Source organism: Eschscholzia californica, unplaced genomic scaffold (genome assembly GCF_041429995.1).
Source record: "Eschscholzia californica isolate CP2 unplaced genomic scaffold, dmEscCali1.0.p SCAF_6, whole genome shotgun sequence".
NCBI lineage: Eukaryota > Viridiplantae > Streptophyta > Magnoliopsida > Ranunculales > Papaveraceae > Eschscholzia > Eschscholzia californica.
Genome location: NW_028238483.1, coordinates 26,922,526 through 26,942,187, shown reverse-complemented (window position 1 = coordinate 26,942,187; position 19,662 = coordinate 26,922,526). Strand labels below are relative to the sequence as shown.

At 36.2% G+C, this 19,662-nt stretch overlaps 1 protein-coding gene and 1 long non-coding RNA gene across 2 annotated transcripts; one reads left to right on the top strand and one right to left on the bottom strand.

Moving 5' to 3' along the window:
- Positions 1 to 672: 672 nt before the first annotated feature.
- LOC147533026 (exocyst complex component SEC3A-like) lies at positions 673 to 17,275 on the bottom strand. The gene is made up of 26 exons (XM_086646894.1): positions 16,808 to 17,275; positions 16,537 to 16,724; positions 15,620 to 15,690; positions 14,325 to 14,405; positions 14,069 to 14,136; positions 13,373 to 13,475; positions 9,867 to 10,024; positions 9,644 to 9,761; positions 9,265 to 9,369; positions 8,311 to 8,412; positions 8,079 to 8,216; positions 5,951 to 6,079; positions 5,772 to 5,852; positions 5,621 to 5,695; positions 4,009 to 4,176; positions 3,771 to 3,924; positions 3,580 to 3,644; positions 3,182 to 3,352; positions 3,025 to 3,104; positions 2,469 to 2,550; positions 2,258 to 2,355; positions 2,031 to 2,139; positions 1,775 to 1,843; positions 1,543 to 1,608; positions 1,375 to 1,464; positions 673 to 1,062 (listed from the first exon to the last, which is right to left on the bottom strand). Exons 2-26 carry the CDS (start codon positions 16,712 to 16,714, stop codon positions 952 to 954), a joined length of 2,670 nt encoding a protein of 889 aa, XP_086503020.1. The 5' UTR covers positions 16,715 to 16,724; positions 16,808 to 17,275; the 3' UTR covers positions 673 to 951.
- LOC147533027 (uncharacterized) lies at positions 9,009 to 12,785 on the top strand. Its single transcript, XR_015227408.1, has 2 exons — positions 9,009 to 10,130; positions 10,315 to 12,785. It is a non-coding gene; the product is annotated as an uncharacterized LOC147533027 (long non-coding RNA).
- Positions 17,276 to 19,662: the final 2,387 nt, after the last annotated feature.

Below are 19,662 nucleotides of genomic sequence, written 5' to 3'. Positions count from 1 at the left end.
TGAAATCCTAGCTATTTTAATGGGAATCAAATGGACATCCTGCAAGAATGGCAAATTCATACATGTCAAAAACTACAATAAAATAGTCATCAATCATCCTCAAAACTCAAGCAAATTGATCCACTGGCAATGGTGTCAAATTCTCTCATAGTCATCAATCATCCTCAAAACTCAAGCAATCTAGGCTCGTGTCAAAACAGTCAGGAATCTGCTCCCACTTTTCAATGGTGTCAAATTCTCTCATATTCCACGCAAAATCTAGCCGACAGTTTAGCTAAATAGACTAGGACCCATAAGTATAATAACATTTAGACCACAGTCCCACCTTTTATTTCGCACAAATATGGTAATAACGCTTGTTTATTAATTTTAAACTAGCATGGTGTGTCTGTATAGGCGCCATCTTTTTGCTCTTAGCCCTGCCCTATCTTGGCACTCCCCATGGGCTGAGGACCGGGCCTAGTCCGTGTTGTTCAAACCCACAATAATTAGGCCCAGTTCGAGTGCCCTCAGACTGCTCCAATCTGTGGGGGCGCTAAGAGGTAGGATTTCGATGCAAGATAATCAAATACACTGCTATATTATGTTCGGGACTGACTGAAATTATTATCTTTCGAGGAATATGAAATCACGTGGACGTTCTCTAAAATGAAAAAAAAAATGCAGAAGCAATTTAAACAACTGAGGAACTTAGGATCTTCTTGTGGATCTATGCACATAAGAAAAAACAGACAATACAAATTACAACATTTATCAACTTTACCCCCTCTCCGCAAGAAAAACAACATGACGAGTGACAGGGCCCAATTGGGTATGATAACTAACACTACAAAGAAGAGTCGAAAAAAATACATTATCATCTTATTACCCCAGGAAAGGGGTATTTTGACACTACATTACATGAGAAAAACAAAGGATGAACGAGCAACCACACACACGCACACACACTCTCTACATAGAAGCAAGAAGGTCTTTCATTTCAGACACAGCGGGGATAGTCTCGTTGGGGTAAATCTTGGCAACTAGTTGCGCAAAACTTTCATATTTATCCAGAAACTCCTTCTGCAATGATACAATAGCCATTTGTTAATAAGGTTCTCTCCCTCTATTTCTTAAGATTACTACCTGTATTGTTATAATTTTGACCCAAGAAAACAGCATGATTAAGACTTCAGGTCATACAAATCTCAACAAATCCAATAGTTTCACTATGTTTGTGTTCAAGTCAGAGCTGGAACCAGTTATTGTTCTCAGATTGAACTTCACTTGTAACATCTATTGTGAATTAGATCTTAAATTTATTTCCTAAATTGGCTAATTAAGTATTATTCTGATTGGCAATCAAATTGTAATGTCTATAATCATAAGACTTACCTTGCATTTATCCCACAAAGAAGGTAGCAATTCCTCTGAAGTTAAATTTTTCTGTAACCTCCTTGACATTGCAGTGATAGACTTGTCAACCTGTCGAGCCAATTCAAGATTAATTGATAACTTACACAAGGAAATTTGTTTACATTTCAGAGATTGGCTCTTACTTACCCCTGATAAACTGGATTTTAACGTTTTCCGAAGATCCATTTTTGATAGTCCAAGCTGGAAGGGAATCTGAAAACCCAAACAAGCAAAGTGATCAGACATTCACAACACAAATGCATGACAATTTTCAGGTGCCAGGTTTTCCAGTCCGTGTATTGTGAAAGTATATGTACGAAACAACAATTGAGAAACCAAGAGCAATTAAGAGCTGAATGAAATATTATGATCCACTAACCTCCTCTGGCGTGATAGTGTACATCAGATCCTCAATTTTGCGATGAAACTGGAAAAGTCTCTCAAATTGCTAAAAGAACAAATTTTTAGTTAAGATGAATGTCTTCACAAAACAAAATTCAACTTACTTGATAGTGCCAATATTCAAAGGAGTCTCAAAAAACTCAAATTAAACATAAAACTAAGATTTTGAGTAATAAGTGTGAAAATTGGAAAAACAACGAAAAAAAAAAGGAAAAGCATTAGGAAATGCTTACAGAGCCTATGATCATATTAATATGGCGGGTGCAAGCTTGTTCGTACGATTCACTTGCTTGGTGATAGAACTTTGCCAGTGTCGGAACAACATTAGCTAAGTCATAAAGACTGCATGTACAAACCTCATATCAGAATGTCAAACGCAAAAGAATAAACCATATCACAAAACACAATTTCAGGACGAAGTTAAATAAACAAGAAAATGTAGAACTAACTTCTTGATTACCTATTCTGGAAAGCCGCATAATTCTCTAGAAGCACAATATCAGCATACTTCGGGTCCGCTTGAGCAATTTTTTCTAAAGTTGCAAACATAACGCTAACCTGTTCAAAATACCCACTTCCACATTTATGAGTCGGAATTTGGAATATCATAATATAGACAAACTTAATAGGTGAAAGTACCAAAAAATTTTAGGTCTTCAAAATGTACTCACAAATTTTGTGTATGCCTGATCAACCAAGTCCCTGGACTGTCCTTGGATATACTGCTCCATACGAGTGGCGAGGGTTGCAAATCTGTTTGGAAGGATTCAAAACAACGTTACATACATTGAACTGGAAGCTAGAATATACCTGATCCTAGCGCTTGCAGAAGACTATTAACTACAAGTTAGAAAGCAATAGCACATTGCACAAAGAGAAGATAAAGTACTACTTTTTTTTTTGTTGAAATAGAAGATAAGGGAATACGATTCAGCAACAATAACTTTTCGTTGATCATAAGCTACCTGCGACAAAATGCCGAATAGTGCTTTTAAGCACCAAACTAAGACGACTCTTTATGGACTAGACCCTACATTAGAACCTCATCTAATTACAAATAAACAAGATAAACTGAACTATCGGATGAAGAAACACTAGCAACTCTATCCCAATCTCATTTGGGCTATTATAAAGAAACACTAGTCATACCACTTACCTGAGAAAATAGAAGTTCTAACTTTGAATGTAAAAAAAACTTCAAACAGAGAATCATATAAGCTGGTTTACCTTGGAATATATGGCAAACCACCCATTTGCCGAACATTACGCTCATTTCTCTCAATCTGGTGGCAAGCTTCATCAACAAACTGCAACCAGCCACAGGTTAGATAAACATCTCTAAATAGCATTAGGAGAAAAAAAAAAGTTACAGGTGAAAGCTTACCCGATTGAATTGCATAGAAATTCTTGACTCTAGGTCATCAAGCAAGCGGCGCACAAATCCTGCGGCATCAGCTTTCTGACCAGAAAGATATCGCTCTGTAATCCCATGCATTGATATGCAGCGTAAAGGATCAATCTTGTATGCCCAGTCAACCACAGCATAAAAATCCTCCTACAAAAATGAAGAACATTTCAGTAGCTTAAGATCTGTTAACGTGGAAATCTTCTACAGCAAAAAGCAGGAAAAGAAAACGAAATTATATACAACTTAGTAGAGAAAAGAACAGAATAAAATCAGCAGTAGTAGATTTATTTGTTCAAAAAACATGAACTTATTTATAGTACCAAGGGAGTCTACTTAGTGCATTATGAAATAAATTACATATATAAAAAATTTACTTGAATTCCATCCAGCAGCTCCTTTAGAGATTCATTTAGTGATCCCAGCTCAGCAGAATTGTTATCTGCAGAACAGAATTAAACATTCATAATTTATCATTATAGAGAAACATTAGTTATCAAAACTAAAAGATATATAGAATAAATAACTGTTACTAAGATTCAGCTTAAAAGAGATGGGAAAGGATCACCAGCTTTTCCATCATTCTCGTCAATATCCATAATTCCCAAATCATCTACATCAGCGTCATCATCATTAGATCCAGATTTTTTACCACTGGCAGGACCTCCAGGAGGAACGAGTGCAGGAACTTCAAAGCACATGAAATGTGCAAAAAAGGAACTCTGCACGACAGTAAAATTAGTTCAAAGGAGTCATAGATTAGATGTATAAAAATATAGAATCTAATACAGAAGATGGCATGCAACCTCATCTACAAGGAGCGGGATAAAAATTGTGAGCATCTTGGAATATGCGTCAGAAACTGTAGAAGTGTCTGCATTGTTTTGACTCGAACCAGAGGAAGCTTCAAGCCACACTGTGGGATTTCTAGATGCTTTGGTACTAAGACGAAGCTCATTTGCAAATTCACGGGCCTACAAATGATCAAAAATTGTCATATTTCCATTTGTAATTGCACAGAATCATTTGCTTTAATATGTATAAAATTTACATCACCGAACCAAAATGGTTCATGAGACCCAATTAACGGGCAATAGTTACATTGTTGCAAAAATGAACTCCCAGTTATTGGTAAAATCCTAAAAGAGTTTGAACATATCCAATTTTTCCCCTCTGCCTAAAGATAAACTGAAGTCAGAATTGCCTCTTTAGCCTTCCCATAGTCAAACCTAGTTCCCTCGTATATATCCCTCTTACAAATAAGGCGATATATATAAATATATACATATATATCACCTTATTTCGTATTTTTCACAAGCCCAAATGATGTTGCATGAGGTAATAGCACCGGCAACATATATACTTCTTTCGTTGCTGAAATTTGCCCCAAAAATCCAATATCCCCTTTAGATCCATCTATACCTCCTAAATCATTTTAACAGAGGGACAAAGAAGTTCCACAATATCCATGCTAGTTGACAAAAAAGAAAAAAATGTACTTCTAGTCTTCTGGATAGTAAAGATAATGAAAACACAACATAACTCCTACGCAATATTAGGGCAAACAAAAATTGAATCAACTGTCAGAAGTTGTGACTTCGAGCTGTAATATATAAGATACGCAATGCAGTAGCAAATACCACAAGAAATGGAAGAAGATGATTCTATAATAGGTGCCTGATGTACACTACAAAAACTGAAATGGCAGTTTCTCGCAAATGAAATTGGTCCAGTTTCATAAAGAGCTGCTTTCATTTTTTAACCAATTGGCTATTTCATCTCTTGAATAAAGGTATCTCTTTTAAATAGAAAGATTGTAGGCTTGTAGCTTCTTTGCTGTAGGACAAATTTTGTCTAGGCGACGTCCGAAGACCTACAACCTGTATTCATAGTTTAAAGGTGGTTTTGTAATTTTATTGTCTTAAAGTAGAAAAACACAAGAGAAGACTTGCAACTCCAATTAATAGAAGGCATTAAATCAATTATTTTCGAAGTCATTGAACATGGCAATACAACATACAGAAAAGACTGATGAGTTGTTTACTTGTTTACATCTGATACCATTCCAAAGTCCAAACCCTTAGTAGTTAGTCCTTTACCAACAGAGTAGATGGTAATTTTGGCTCTTCATCCTTTCATTAAACTATGGCAATGACAAAATTTGTCACGACCGCTAAAAACGCATATGTTTACGGATGTTATGTTGTTTTCAATTATTTTACAAATATGAAGTTAAAAATTAAAAATAAAGTATCTTTTCTTATCATAATTCATAACTGAAACGAATGCACGTGTTGACAAATAACCACTTGTGCAACTACAGATGGTAGACCAGCAATGTTACAAACTCCTTGCGCATAGAAGTATATCTACCATAAAGATAATAAGATGAGGATGATAGAGTAAAAGGTCTAGTACCTCTCGACGAAGAAGCAAATTAAGGGAGTGACAGTAAGCTTTTCTCAAGGGACCCAAGCAGTTCTTGTCAAGATTCTGAAAGTTTTTCAAAAAAATATATAAGTACTAACCCCTAGCATATCTAATTTCAATTAAATTTCCTTCAACTGACTTTCAAGTGTTGCAGAAGGCGTGCATATGTCCTGCATTTGTACCGAAGATCAGCATGATCAGGTCTCTTCAACTGCCCTCTCTATGTGCATCAGGGGAACAAACAGAAGTTTAGGAAGAATTAGACAAAGAAGTTTAAACTTTGACATGCAGCTATTGCAAATTTGCGATATTGTATACCTGGGAGAAATAACTCTTGTCACTTATCATAAAATCGACCAAACTCGCAAAGTAGTTTCTTAAGAACTCAGATGCTCTTCGAACAAAAGTAGTTTTCAATTTTTCAAGCTCTACACGCTTTTCTTTGACCTGTATTATTTACAAATTTCTTAGATGGCAGTATATCACATATTCAAAAATTTGTTCAACAAAACTAAGTCCCTGGCATCATTTTTATATGGCCCCAACATGTGCACTATAGTAGCACACTATTGTCGCCAGAAAATACTTTCAATTCTTCTTCACGCTTGGATGACCTCCGTATGGGCCACCACGTACTGCAGCTTATAGTGGTTCAATTACACTTTCTGAAAAGTGGTGCAATTTCATTCATGACGCACATGCACAAAATCAAAGTCATCTACTTTACAAAAGACTGAAGCCATACATTTCTATAAGTTACCGTATCAACCCTAAGAGCATCTCCAATGGAACACTCAACTAAAACTCTAACAATCCTAAGTGTCAAGTGTCAATAAAGATTTTCTTTCCTAACTGGCAAAATAGAGAACCTCTAAACTTTTTGTGCCTCCCATGGAGATTTCTAAAACAACTCTTTTGATACACATGTTAATCCTAAATTTATTGGGAAAAAATAAGTTATAAAATAAGGTTTGTTATTGGTTGAGATTTTAAAGTTAGATGAGTTGGCACTTAGAGACACTGAAGAGAACACTCTAAATTTAGAGTGTCCTCTTGGGTAAGGAATGAAATTTCGGTTTTGACGGAAATTTCGGTCGGTCCAAAAGTGGAAATGTTTCGTGGAAATATTTTGGTCAGTATGGAATTTTTTACGATCTAAGAAAAATAACACCCATAAAAAGCATTTACGAAGACATGATGTAAGGGGCAAAAGTGACGAAAAATTGATAGATTTTTGACAAAATCTATTAATTTGGGGCTAAATTGAATTATTTATTGAAAATTACTCCCAATGAACAATATTGTTACTTTAGGGGTTAATATTAGGGCTAATTTTGTTAATGTTATGTTTAATTTGCAACCTCATAGTCATACCAGGGGGTTAACTTAAACATAAACAAATTCAAGCAGTTATAGATAGGAGACATTAAAAACCTGAAAACAAGACAAAACATCTAGTATGGAGACCTGTTTAGTAGCAAAAACTGACGCTTAAAAAAGCCTAACTCTAAAAGGCGAAATCACCTCCACTTAGCCGAGAGTCTTCTTCATCTTCTATTTCTCTCTCTAGGGGTTTTTGGCAAAATCAAGAGAGATTTTAAGTAATGAAGAAGAAGTGAAGAGATTAGATTTGGGATGAAATAATGAATCGATCCAGAAAGAATGAAGATGCAGATGAAGGTAAGTTATGCTCTGATAGTCTGATTTAGGGTTCAATTAAGTTAGGGTTTTGTAGATCGATCGAATATTTTGGAACTTGGTAAATTATTTTGAAATTTCTGCAAGTCTAATTTCGCTTCCATGAAGTGAAAAACTGAAAAATTTGGGTCATTTTGACCGAAATTCTTTGACTTTTTACTCCTTGCTCTAGAGTGTCTCTAATATAATTACCTCCACATCATCAATAAGTGTCTAATAGAGTGCCGCACTGGAGCTATGTTGTTTGAAGCGCAAGGGAACGCGAGGTGATGAAGCTCTCGCCTGCGCCTAGGTCGCCTGCACGCACCTTGTCAAGCGCCTCAGAACTGTTGAAGGAGGACACATCTGATTTTAAGTATGACTAAGAAGTGTGCTATCGTCCCCAACTAGAAAGGGCTTACTTTATCTGGTTTCCATTCTAAAACTAGGCTGATGTTTGCCCATGTCTTCTCTTCTTCAGCGTTTCTTCTTCTCTCCAACACTTATATTCATCTTATCCACCCTTTCTTATTCTCTCTTAAAAAAAATCACTCAAGTCGACTCCATTTTTTCCTAGCGAGGCGAGCACCTTCTCTATCTTACGCCTTGATCGGCAAAGAGTCACCAAGGCGCAGTTTTGACAACATAATGGTTTTTAACAAAAAAAAATCCTATGTGGCACTCTTAAGTGAAAGAGTTTGAGTGTCCCATTGGAAATGCTCTAAACTTATAAAAGAAAAAAGTAGACTGAAAAGCTGAAATGACATACTGCTCGCATGTTTGCGAAGGAAGGATCCAAATTTGGCGCTTCTAGACCACGTAAAGCGCCAGTCAGCCATTCACATGCTTCAACATTTTGGAGCATACGAGCCTCGTCAAATGAACCTCCAGTTAAACATGCCGCAAACTGCAACAACAAATCTACTCTTAGAAACTTACAAGATTCACATATTATAATATATAAAAACACAACACCACGTAATTTAGATTTTAGAGAATACCTGAGAAGGAACGCGCAAACGTTCAAGGAGTTTATCAAGCTCCTGAATTAGTGCTTTATTGTTTACAGACTGCATCTCCAACTTATTATTACGGGTTTCTATCTGGTCATCACCAACAAAATCGAGAGTTATTATAGTTGAGGGCATTGTCTATAGAATAAGCGACATATATCCATCACATTTTCTTACATTAAACAATAAAAAAAATTGAAAAGGGTAATACATGAAACAAGCAAATCATACAAATGCATAAACTCCAACTAATTAAAAATCTACACTGTACCGAAGGCTTGAAGCTTAAGACCATGTAGCAAGTTAACGAAGAATTTACTTTATGTCCAAGGATACAAAAAATCTTCATGAACAATGGTTCAAAAGGCGCACGGATCGAGGCAAAATATAGGTGTGTACCGCATCAAAACTTACTCTCGGTTTTGTTGTTATTTTCCTCTATTTTTCTTTTAACTTGTAAAGGTAGTTAAAAGGGTAGAAGTGGTCAAACACATTCATATCCTTTGGCTTTACTATTAAAATACTAATTTGGTATGCCGACTACAAACAAATTCTATAAAATATATTATTAATAGAATTAAATACTATTACTACATTGAATATATGAAATTGAAGCTACGCCTCTAAAGCACCTCGAGGCACCGCCTTGCATTGTCAAAGAAAATCACATCAAGGCGGGAAAACGCTTTTTTTTTTAATCACTGCTCATCAAATTTCCAACAGACATACCACAACAACATAAGAACAGTCCTTTAGGAGTAAATCAATAAAATACTCTCATAGGGCCATAGGCAGGTAAGTCGAAAACACTTTTTCTATACAAAACTACCACCATTCTTTTCATGATTGGCTACAGTACAGAATAATTTATTTCAAGTCCGGCAAGGGTCTGTTGATAATTAGTACTTGACATTCAGTACTTAGGAATGAAAAAGATCATACCGATGCAATGTCCTCTCTCATGTGCCTCAGCTTTACATTGAAAATACCTAGCCACTCATCCATATCGTCCACACAAGAAGTTGCGGAATCTAACCCCTGCATAATCTGCATGATCCCCAAAAGATTAATAGACAAACCTCCGGTAACGACTTGAAATAGAAATACAACAGAAGAATTTTCAAAATCTAGACAATGGCACACTCTAACAACACCTGTAGGAATACAGCGTGGCAAATTCTATCAATTCGAAACGGAAACTTAGTTATGTAATAGTTCATGTATCCGCTTATCTTTCAGAACAGAAAATTAATTAATTTTCTACAAAGGTATGCATACAGAAAATGTCTCGGTGGCTCCTTCGTCTACTATAACTGATTACCTCTTCTATCAGAGGCTCAGTTTCCAAAATAGCATGCACATTTGCTGCTTCCAAAGCTTGAAGTTCTCGTTTCAACCTTTCTGAAAATGCCTCTGCTTCACCAATACCCATGACATACCTGGATATATGTTTAAAATTATTGAAACAGTATTATAAGATGAAGAAGGTGTATCAACCACAGAATCAAATAGAACTGGTGAAAACAAATAGAAATATTACATACGTGCCAAGCAGAGCCTCCATGTCCTCTTCTTCTTCAGCTTGTGAGACTAAATCTCTTTCAACTGTCACTTTTAAGTCCTCTTCTGTCACATGTCTTGCAGTAGATGCAACAGGTCCATCTTGAGGTGCTACTTGATTGGTAATTGTAGTTGTATTTTCCTACAGATGTTTCAGATAACAGAAAGTAAGATCAAGGAGGAGGTATGTAGCAACAAATGATATCCAAGACCTGCTTAATTACACAGAGCTCAAGATAGCTTTCAAGGTAGCGGAGGAAGATGTGTTGGGTGTCCTTTTTCATTGGAGTAGGTCTATAGCTTGGGCTAGGGGTTACTCGTTTATTGACTTTTTGTCGAACTGGGGGGGCATAATGAGTGATATGTAATTAGTGTATCCCCCCCAATCGTTTTGTACAGTCTTTCATTCTTTTCCTCAATATTAATTCAAAGTTTTCAAAAAAAAAAAAAAAACTAAGGGTTACGAGGTGCCAGAGGTGGTCAGATTGCCAAAAGGAAAATATTTGGATTTCATAAAAAGGAATAAGTATTTTGGATGTATTAAATGTCTCAAATGGAACTAAATAAACCAAAAGGAAAGGCATGTACCTTTTCTTGCTTTTTCAAAGAGCAGGCTAACATCTAAGAAGTAGGAGTAATTTCACAAGCAAGAAGAATAAAATACATGAATCCTAGATGAATAGAGAAACTACACAAGTCTGGGACCCTCCGTTCTACAAAAAGTATCCAGGTCAATTATTGTCAGCAAAAATAAGTGACCATCCTAAATCTTGGAGTCGATTAGCGCATCCTTTTGTTTAAATGGGGTAGAAGTTTTAAAATTGAACGACATTCAGTGGGGATGATTAACATGGTAAGGCAAACACATTCACAAACTATCAGCCCCAGACACATCTCCTTGTGAACCACGCCCACATGAAGCACTGTAAGCTCCCTCCATAGACATAGGGTTAAGATAGATCTAGAGAAGAAAAGAAGGAAGACAAGGTCTGATGGTTAAGATAGATCTAGAGAAGGCTTACGCTCGAGTGGCATGGGACTTTTTGTATCAAGTCATGGAGAGGATGGGCTTCGGTTACGTTTGGAGATCGTGGATTTTTGGTTGCATTAACTCAGCTTCTTTCTTCATCATGATAAATAACAGTCCTAAACCTTTTCAGAATTCTAGAGGGGTCATACAGGGGGACCCCCTCTCGCCACTCTTATTTTTGCGGGTCACTGAAGTTTAAAGCCATTGTTTGGATAAGGCTGAGATGGAAAGGTGGATTCAAGGATTCAAAGTGAGGGATCAGGGGAGGCCGGTCAATCACCTTCAATTCGCGGATGATACATTATTCTTTCTCGATGATTCCACTTATCAACTCAGCAAGCTAAAGGATATTCTAATCTGGTTCGAACTAGCTTCTGGTTTAAAGGTAAATTAATCGAAGTCCACTATCTATCCAGTCCTTAGTTCAGACCGAGGGGAAGTGGAAGCTAATTTAGAGGCTACGGGGTGCTCAGAGGGGATCCGCGATCCTCCCAACCAGTTATCTGGGGCGACCTTATAAATGCAAGACCCTATGGGATCCTGTGATCAAAAGAGTTAATAAAAAGTTATCAAGATGGAAGGCTACAACACTGTCGAAAGGGGGGAACTACATTGATTAAGGCAGTGCTGTCAGCTCTACCAGTTTACTTTCTATCTCTTTTTAATATGCCCCAGTAAATTATAAAAGAGATGGACAAGAAGATGTGTGACTTCCTTTGGCATGATAAGGATGGATCTAAACGCTTACATTGGGTTGGATGGAAGTATATACGTAGGGAGTTGCAGGAAGGAGGATTGGGTGTTAAGAATCTCAAGCATATGAATGATGCTCTGTTAAGCTAATGGCTTTGGAGGCTAGCTCTAGAGCCGTCCGCCCTCTGGAGACAGATTATAGATCAGAAATATGGGTCTGTGCAAGGAGGTTGGAGTCGGAATCCAATCAAGGAGCCTTATTGATGCAGTGTGTGGAAAGGCATAGCAGCAAAGGCAAAAGATTTTAACAAAATCACTAAGTGGAGGTTAGGTAATGGGAGACATATTAGCTTCTGGTGTGATATTTGGTGCCATACAATCCCCCTCGAGCATCAAGCATGGGAGCTGCTTTGTAAGAGACACTTGAATGACTGGGAAATACCCATATGTTCGCATCTTCTTACAATCTTGCAGCCCATCATACCACCAGTTGACCAGGAAGACACCAAAGTTTGGCTGTTAGCAGAGAAGGACAACTTTTCGGTTAGACAGTGCTATAGTAAGCTAGCTCCAGTGGAACAGGAGATACATTTTAAGGCGTTAGCTAAAGTTATATGGTCTCCTAGCATCCCCACAATGGTCAGTTTTCGTGTGTGGGGCCGTGGGCAGCAGTCTTAGACAAAGTTCCAATATCAATAACCTTCGAAGACGTGGTATGATCCTTCCTAGTAGATGCTTCTGCTGTAGAGCTCAGGAGAAATCTTCAGATCATCTGTTCATTCACTGTGATACTGCTTACAAATTATGGATCTACTTCGCGGAGGCTTGTAAGATCCAGTGGTGCACACCAAGATCGCTTGCGGATATCTTGGAACAGTGGACCAGTCTGGGAGGGAAGAAAACTAGAAAAGTTCTTTGGACCCTAATTCCTAGTGCTATCGTCTGGACCATTTGGAACTTCAGAAATTCTGGAGTGTTTAAGGAGGGTAGTGGGATTAGCAACCTCGAGGTCGAAGATGTTCTAGGCACTTTGTTTCATTGGTCTAGGAACTTTCACTGGGCTAAAAGTTTTACGTATTTGGATTTTATCTTACATTGGGAGGAACTCTGGGAATAGCTGTGTCCCTTAGTCCTCCCCTTCGTCCCTTTTCTCTTTCATATTATTCAAAAAATAGACATATCTCCAGGTTACAAGTTTCATATACATGCATATATGTTTCCAAGTCCAGAATAAAGCCAAGAAAACCTTCTTTCGAAACACTTTTTAATAATTGGATTCAATTGAAAGGGGGGAAAAGAATAATTTGATTCAATTGATTCTTTTGAACCATATAAAAAAATAATTCCCATGTTTTAGTTAACGCTTATGTAGCGAGATGTAATACGACTCCCCTTTATTTCTTCCCGTGCCGGTCACCTTCATCAGACTCTAGCAGACACTTATGTAGATGCTTTGACATCAAAATGTGAGATTTTGCATGAACATAGTATGTTTACTTTCATAAAATCATGTTAAGACCATAAGTTCGACTCGAAGTTATATGAACGTCATATAATGTAAATGGAGACAAGAAATACACTTATGTTGGTATGCCAAATATGGCAGCTATTGGCCCACCTTGTCGTACAATCTTATTCCGCATGGGTATAAAAATCGTATAATTATCAATGTTACGTACGGTAAGAAAACATAAAATGCCACAACTGTACAACCAAACCATGTACATGAAATATTGTAGAATGAGAAAGAAAAAAAAGTTTATTCACCTTAGCCCAAAGAGCCATCTCCACGACATCTATACCGACAACTTTGGGAAGACGACCCAACATCTCTTTACATATGTTTAAGAGGGATAACAGAAGACGATTCCTGCGAGGATAGTAAGATTTAAAGGATAACATTATGTTTAGAAAGACGCATAAAATGTGCATCGACGCCTCTAGGCAAAATATATACGCGTTTATATGCAGTAAGAGGGGTATACTCTTTGGCAACAGTCAATCGTCATTTTTAAGTGACAGCTCATGTTGTCCTATTAAGTGGCAAGTGAAAATTTTGTTGTTCTCTTATCTCTCCTTTTGTAACTTGCCAAGGTAGTCAACAGGGTAAAAGTGACCAAAAGCATTCACATCCTTTTACTTTACTATAAAATATTAACGTGTCGCAATATTGCGAACAAATTCAACAAAATATGCTATTAATAGAACAAAATATTATTACTACACTAAAATATAAGAAATTGAAGCTACGCCTCTTTACCATCTTGAGGCACTGCCTCGCATTGTCAAAGAAAACAGCGTTGAGGCAGATAAGACATTTTTAAACATTATATATTATAACACTACGTGATTACTGCATCCTAGGAAGAGTTTAGTTTATCATCAAAGAAAAGCGACATGACCAACCATTAATAATCTAAGAAACGAAACTTAACAATAACAGAAACAAACGAACTAAAGCACCTGTCATAGATGTTCCGCATGGTCCATTGAGGTGGGGCGACACTCTGGCTTCTAAGATTATCGAATCCCTGAAACATAAGTTTTTAAAGTAGAAAATTAAGAATGCACGACCTTAGTATCTGTCGGACCAAATATGACAAACATTACCTTAATTTGTCAGCTTACTAGACTGACTGAATGACCAGACAGTTACATGATACGGCAGTTTATAGTTAAATACCTAGATAAACAAATGGAACAGAGCAACAAACATTACCAGCATAAACGTACATCCACCAGGATCATTTGTGACAACCTCCACCCTTGCAAGATGCTTGAGCTTGTACAATTTTGCAGGCTAAATAGCAAAAAAAGGACTAACACTTCAATTAATGGAAGTGAATTGTCTTCTTAAGAAGATCTATATTTATAATTTATAAGGTACTAATGACTAGATTCCTCTTTCTTGAGTTAAATTGATCTTCATCGTTTTATTTTGGAAGATAGAAAAAATAAATTCAGAGGAAAAGTATGTACTAAAACAGAAAGAGACCAAGAGGGTAAAAGCATATTTGAATTGATCTCTTGGTCCAAAAACAAAATTCCAACTATGTTATGAAGGCCCAATTCAAAATGAAATATCTAAATGTTTGATTTCTTGCCCATCTTTCCCTCTCCACCAGAAATAGTATCCCCTGCATACCCATCTTGATCCTCTCAAAGTTCACTGGTTTTTCTTCAAATATTCCCATCTTTCTAGATTTCGAGACAAACCAAATCAAGACCTGCGGGGTCACTTTACATAGATTGTGGCCCACCTTGAAAAACTACATCCATTTCTCAGGGAAAGAATTGAGTTTACAGCTAATGGGTGGCCAAAATAATACATCAAGTCAAGGGGAAGGAAGTTCTGCTGCTTCCGCAGACGACACATTATAGGCTAATAGAGGAAGATGTTATTCGACCTCCTCGTAGCATCTCCAAAGAATGTAAAGATTAACATGTGCGCTTCCTCTTTTTATCTTTGTAGTTTCTGATAATAATAGAAGAATGTGTTGGCATTGCACTCTTCTCATTGAGTTATCAAATAGGTGTACTACGATAAGCTAGTACTAGCCCACTAGGAAGCATGAAACCATGATGCACTAAGAATATACCGCTAGCAAAATCATCTTTAAAATGAGGGAGCTAGTGGTACAGAAAGGTTAATAAATCTTCTTGGGAATCTTACTGCAGGTGTTTTTTTTCCTGCAAAATGTCCCTTATAACATTTATTACAAGTCCAATTTTATTGATACAACAAACTAACAACAGTTATACAATTGGTTTCATTTGTGTAGTTTAGACTCCTAGTTACTTGGACCGAATGTTAAACTCAAATAATTAATATAATGATCCGAAGAAAACAGTTTCTGCAAAAATGAAACATTTTTGCAACTTTTTTGTACAATTAGATTTTTTGAGAATTTGATATACAAGATTAGTCTAATTTTTGTTAACACAAATATCAAGAGAATAGTGCATTCCGAAAGATATTTAATTAGTTTAGTCTTTGTTTACACAAATATATACCTCAAGAACATCTCCAGAAGAATACTTCAACACGTGAAGAAAAGCTTTAGAACTCTGACCCTTTGATTTGGCTGCATAAAAAATTGTAATCATTTTGTATCTTTTTTTCTCTATTAGTAGAAAGCAAAGAAATTAGAAAGTACAATGTGACAGAGAATCTATCCAGCAGAAAGTATATATTGCCGCAACATATAAAGCATTCTAACCCTAAGGGAAATAACATTCTCCAATTACAATTCAAATTCCTCTAATTGACATCCAACAGAAGGCTTCCTAGAACCCATAGATTTGAAGACAAGTGTAATGTTATCGGTGATAAAATCATGAATGAAGTATTTTTTTTCATTTTAAGATGCAATGCCGTCATTAAGCACAAGAACCAAACCTATACAAGTGAAACCAGAATGCACAAGGGCACAACACTCCACCTCTAGGCTATAAAAATAGACTCTTAGACAATGAAGCTCTGTGCGGATTTTCTATCTCGACACTGTGGAGGACAAATAGTACAATCCAAACAAAGACCCATGTATATTCCTAAAAGCTAATTAATCCTTGAAAGTTTTTGTATAACCGTAATTGCCTATGAATTTAGCTATTAAAGCACATTAGGTCAACAAATGTCAGCTCTCAGTAGAAACTGGTCATTTACAGGGCAATTTTAGTAAAGAAGATCTAAATGTCATCAGAACTTCATCCAAATGTTTCGCCTATTTTTGAGAACCACACCATCAAATTCAATGTGCTGTCCACTAATCCCCAATAGTCTGATACAGAGCTTAACATTTTGAGTAATAACAAACCAAATTCTCAGAAACTTAAACAAAAGATAACATGATTATAGATCGTCAAATTATAAGAAGAAATAACATAATTCAAGAAGTTGAGAATCAAGTATTAAATGAAGAAGGGCGTACTAGAGAGAGCAAGAACCCTAGGTTTAGCCATATGACCACGGCCTAATCGTCCAGATTTAGCCCAAATTCCACGACCCTTAGCAACCCTAATAGACATGATAATCGTTTGCTTAGTAGCTTCAATAGCTGTTTGACAAGCTCTTCTAAGTTCTTCATCATCCGCACTCGATTTCGCCATTTCTGCTTCTCTAAAATCAGTTGAGAAGAAATTTGTCAAGTTCTTCCGATCAATAGAATGATTTACAGGTTAGAGAGAGAAAGTAAAAGGTACCTGGTTGATGGCGGATCGAATTGGTCCGTAAGAAGAGAACTGAGGTTGGAAGAAACAAGTTAGTAAACAATCAATCAGCTTTGCGTGAGAAGTAAAATTCTCTCTCTCTCTCGTTTTTACTCTTGTTCTGTTTTTTTTACTGCCGCTGACTCTGCTGTTCGGTAAATGGTAAGAAGAGTCATGGTGAATAAACAAGCAAATAGTCAAAAGAAGTCTATCATTGCGAAATAGTAGGTGGAAATGAATTTATTTTGATATCACATTCAAATAGTCCAAAATTTATCTTGGTTACAAGTGTTGGGTTAATGTGCCATCTCATATTATTCAACTGTAATGAGATCGAACTCTTATTTGATTCCTATTAAGTTTATTTCGGTTGACTCGTCGAATAGAGTTTTTACATCACTATTGTAATCGTTTTGTCATTTAAATAGAATGATTTGTTCTCAAAAAAAAACTAAAAACTAGGCATAAGATTTGCTTCAAAAAAATGTAAAATAGTAATAGTTGTTTTTTTAAATATATAATGTGACCTAATTTTGAGTACAATATACTATATAACTTTCAACAAAAATAAAAGTACAATGTGTAAGGTCACAAGCACCAAAAGACATAAACAAGAAGATTTTTTTTTTTTTAGCTCTAATCTTTTTCTTTATTCTTACCTACGACCACCACCTACCAACTTCGACCACACTAGCGCTTCCAACCACTACCACCCTCGCAAGTGTGGGTGGTGTTTAGAGGAGATAAAAGATAATAAATTTTTTTTTTTTCACCCAAAATTTTGTTTCTCTAAAACGTCGATAGTATCAAAATACATAATCCACTACTTCAGTCCTACTGAAATTTGGTGACGTTTCTAATGCTCAAATATGAAATGTTTGCGATTCAATGCCATAATAGTCAACAAATGTCCTACTCCACTATCCTTCTTTTTTACATTCTTCATAGTATGTACTTACTTTCTTCCCTTTTTCTTTTTTTACTTACTTCTCCATATTAATGGTTAAATTAGTAAGGAAGTTGAATGAAAAGAAGTAAAAAAGGAAACATAGTTGTCTAGTAGATTCCAATTTGAAAGGTTTACTAGAATAAGAAAATTCTCCCAAACCTTTGCATGGAAGGAATGAAAAAGACTCTTTCTTCCTCTCTATAAAAGTCTAAACAAATTCCTTAACCAGTCAAATGGTGATAACTCAAGTCTGATAAAAGATGGTGAGAAAGTAGATTTAGTTCTATCAAACAGTAAGTAGGTAGAAAAATGGCAACTGAAATACCAGGGACCACCGGAACAACGACAAGCTTGTTTTTACGACTCTTTCAGATTCTCTTTTCCTCTTCCTCTCTTTTATTCATGTCCCTCTCTATTGGTGTCGATTCCTACACCTATACAACTTTCTGGTTGGTACTCTCTCTCTCTCTCTCTCTCTGTGTGTTCAGATCTTTTAAATTGTCTGATAACCAAATCTTGGTTTCATTTTTTAGTGATAAGCTCTATTTTATACAAACTGGACCCTTGTATACAATTTTGTCTTAATCTCACTCGTTTGAGTCTCAATCGTCTAAATTGATAACTCGGTAAATCTCATTCTTCTGACTAAAACGTACCCAAAACAATTTTTTTTGTTGAAAGTATCGAAAACAACTTGAGTCAACAATTTAGACGAGTAAGCCATCATGAGCCAGACAAAAAACAAACATTCTAAAATCTAATTCAGGTCCATTCAAACTTTAAGGTCAAGAATTATCAACTTATGAATCAAAATATATAACTGTTTGTCATTGTTGAGGCAGCTACATGGTGACAGTTATGACTTTGGTGATTCCATGGAGTTTGACATTAGTAGTTGTGGATGGATATACTATTCTTCGAAAATCCCCACTCCGTCAACCACAAATAGTTATGTTAATTGTCTTAGGAGATTGGGTAAGTAAGGATTCGATTCATTCTAGCTAAAACTCATTTTATCTATGATCTCTACTTCCAATTCATGACAAGAATTTCATAAATGATATAAATTCGCAGGTTCTATCTCTTTTGTCACTGGCTGTTGCTTGTGCAACCACAGGAGTTATAGATTTACTTCAACATGAGCTTGATGCATCATATTGTGCTCCAAATATTTGCACTAGATATCAACTATCAGCCATAATCGCCTTCTTATGTTGGTTCTCGATTTGTACTTCATCTCTCCTCAATTTTAGACTTTTCTGTTCTTTGTGATCTTCATTTCTTTGTATTAGAATCTGTTTAGATTCTCTGTAACTTGGTAATGTAGGAGATAGAAATGCGCCAAAATTTATTGGCTGCTACATTCGGTATGAGGTTTCCGGTTGTCGACATGAGGTGTTTATAAAAAGTTTCCCTAACCTAAGCCGTAGAGCCAAATAAACAACTCAACAAGAGAAACGTTGTTCACATCACCAATTTTGTTTATAGGCAGACACTGTTGTTCGAAATTTTCGGGTTGTATGGGGTGTCTATAGCCCGTTGTGGCTGACAATAATTTATACTAGGTCAATGGGAAATTATATGGACACCTCCAAGATTCCACATCTTAACTTCTTTATCTTTCTGAATCGTAGGTAATACGATTTTTTCCCCTCATATTCGTTCAAATTAACGTGACCCGAAATTTTCCGCAGTTGTCTCTTAAGCTATATTCAATCTACTTTAAATGATAAATTTTAGTCAAAAAATTTCAGAGGAATTTGTCAAAAACTGCATGCTTGTTGTTCCTTTTAAGATCTCAATGATTTTATATCAACAGTTAAATTGTTTTGAATAAAGATTTTGTAAAAGTTAATTGTAGTAAATCTAAAATACTGTCTACCACTTTGTGGTGTAGCGG

What these genes read in the sequence shown, in the direction of transcription:
- LOC147533026 (XM_086646894.1), bottom strand. Translation starts at nt 16,714, where the DNA reads ATGGCGAAATCGAGTGCGGATGATGAAGAACTTAGAAGAGCTTGTCAA. An exon ending in GTTTGCGCGTTCCTTCTCAG is followed by an intron (nt 8,217 to 8,310) that starts GTATTCTCTAAA and finishes TTGTTGTTGCAG; the next exon opens with TTTGCGGCATGTTTAACTGG. An exon ending in TAAAATCCAGTTTATCAGGG is followed by an intron (nt 1,465 to 1,542) that starts GTAAGTAAGAGC and finishes TTGGCTCGACAG; the next exon opens with GTTGACAAGTCTATCACTGC.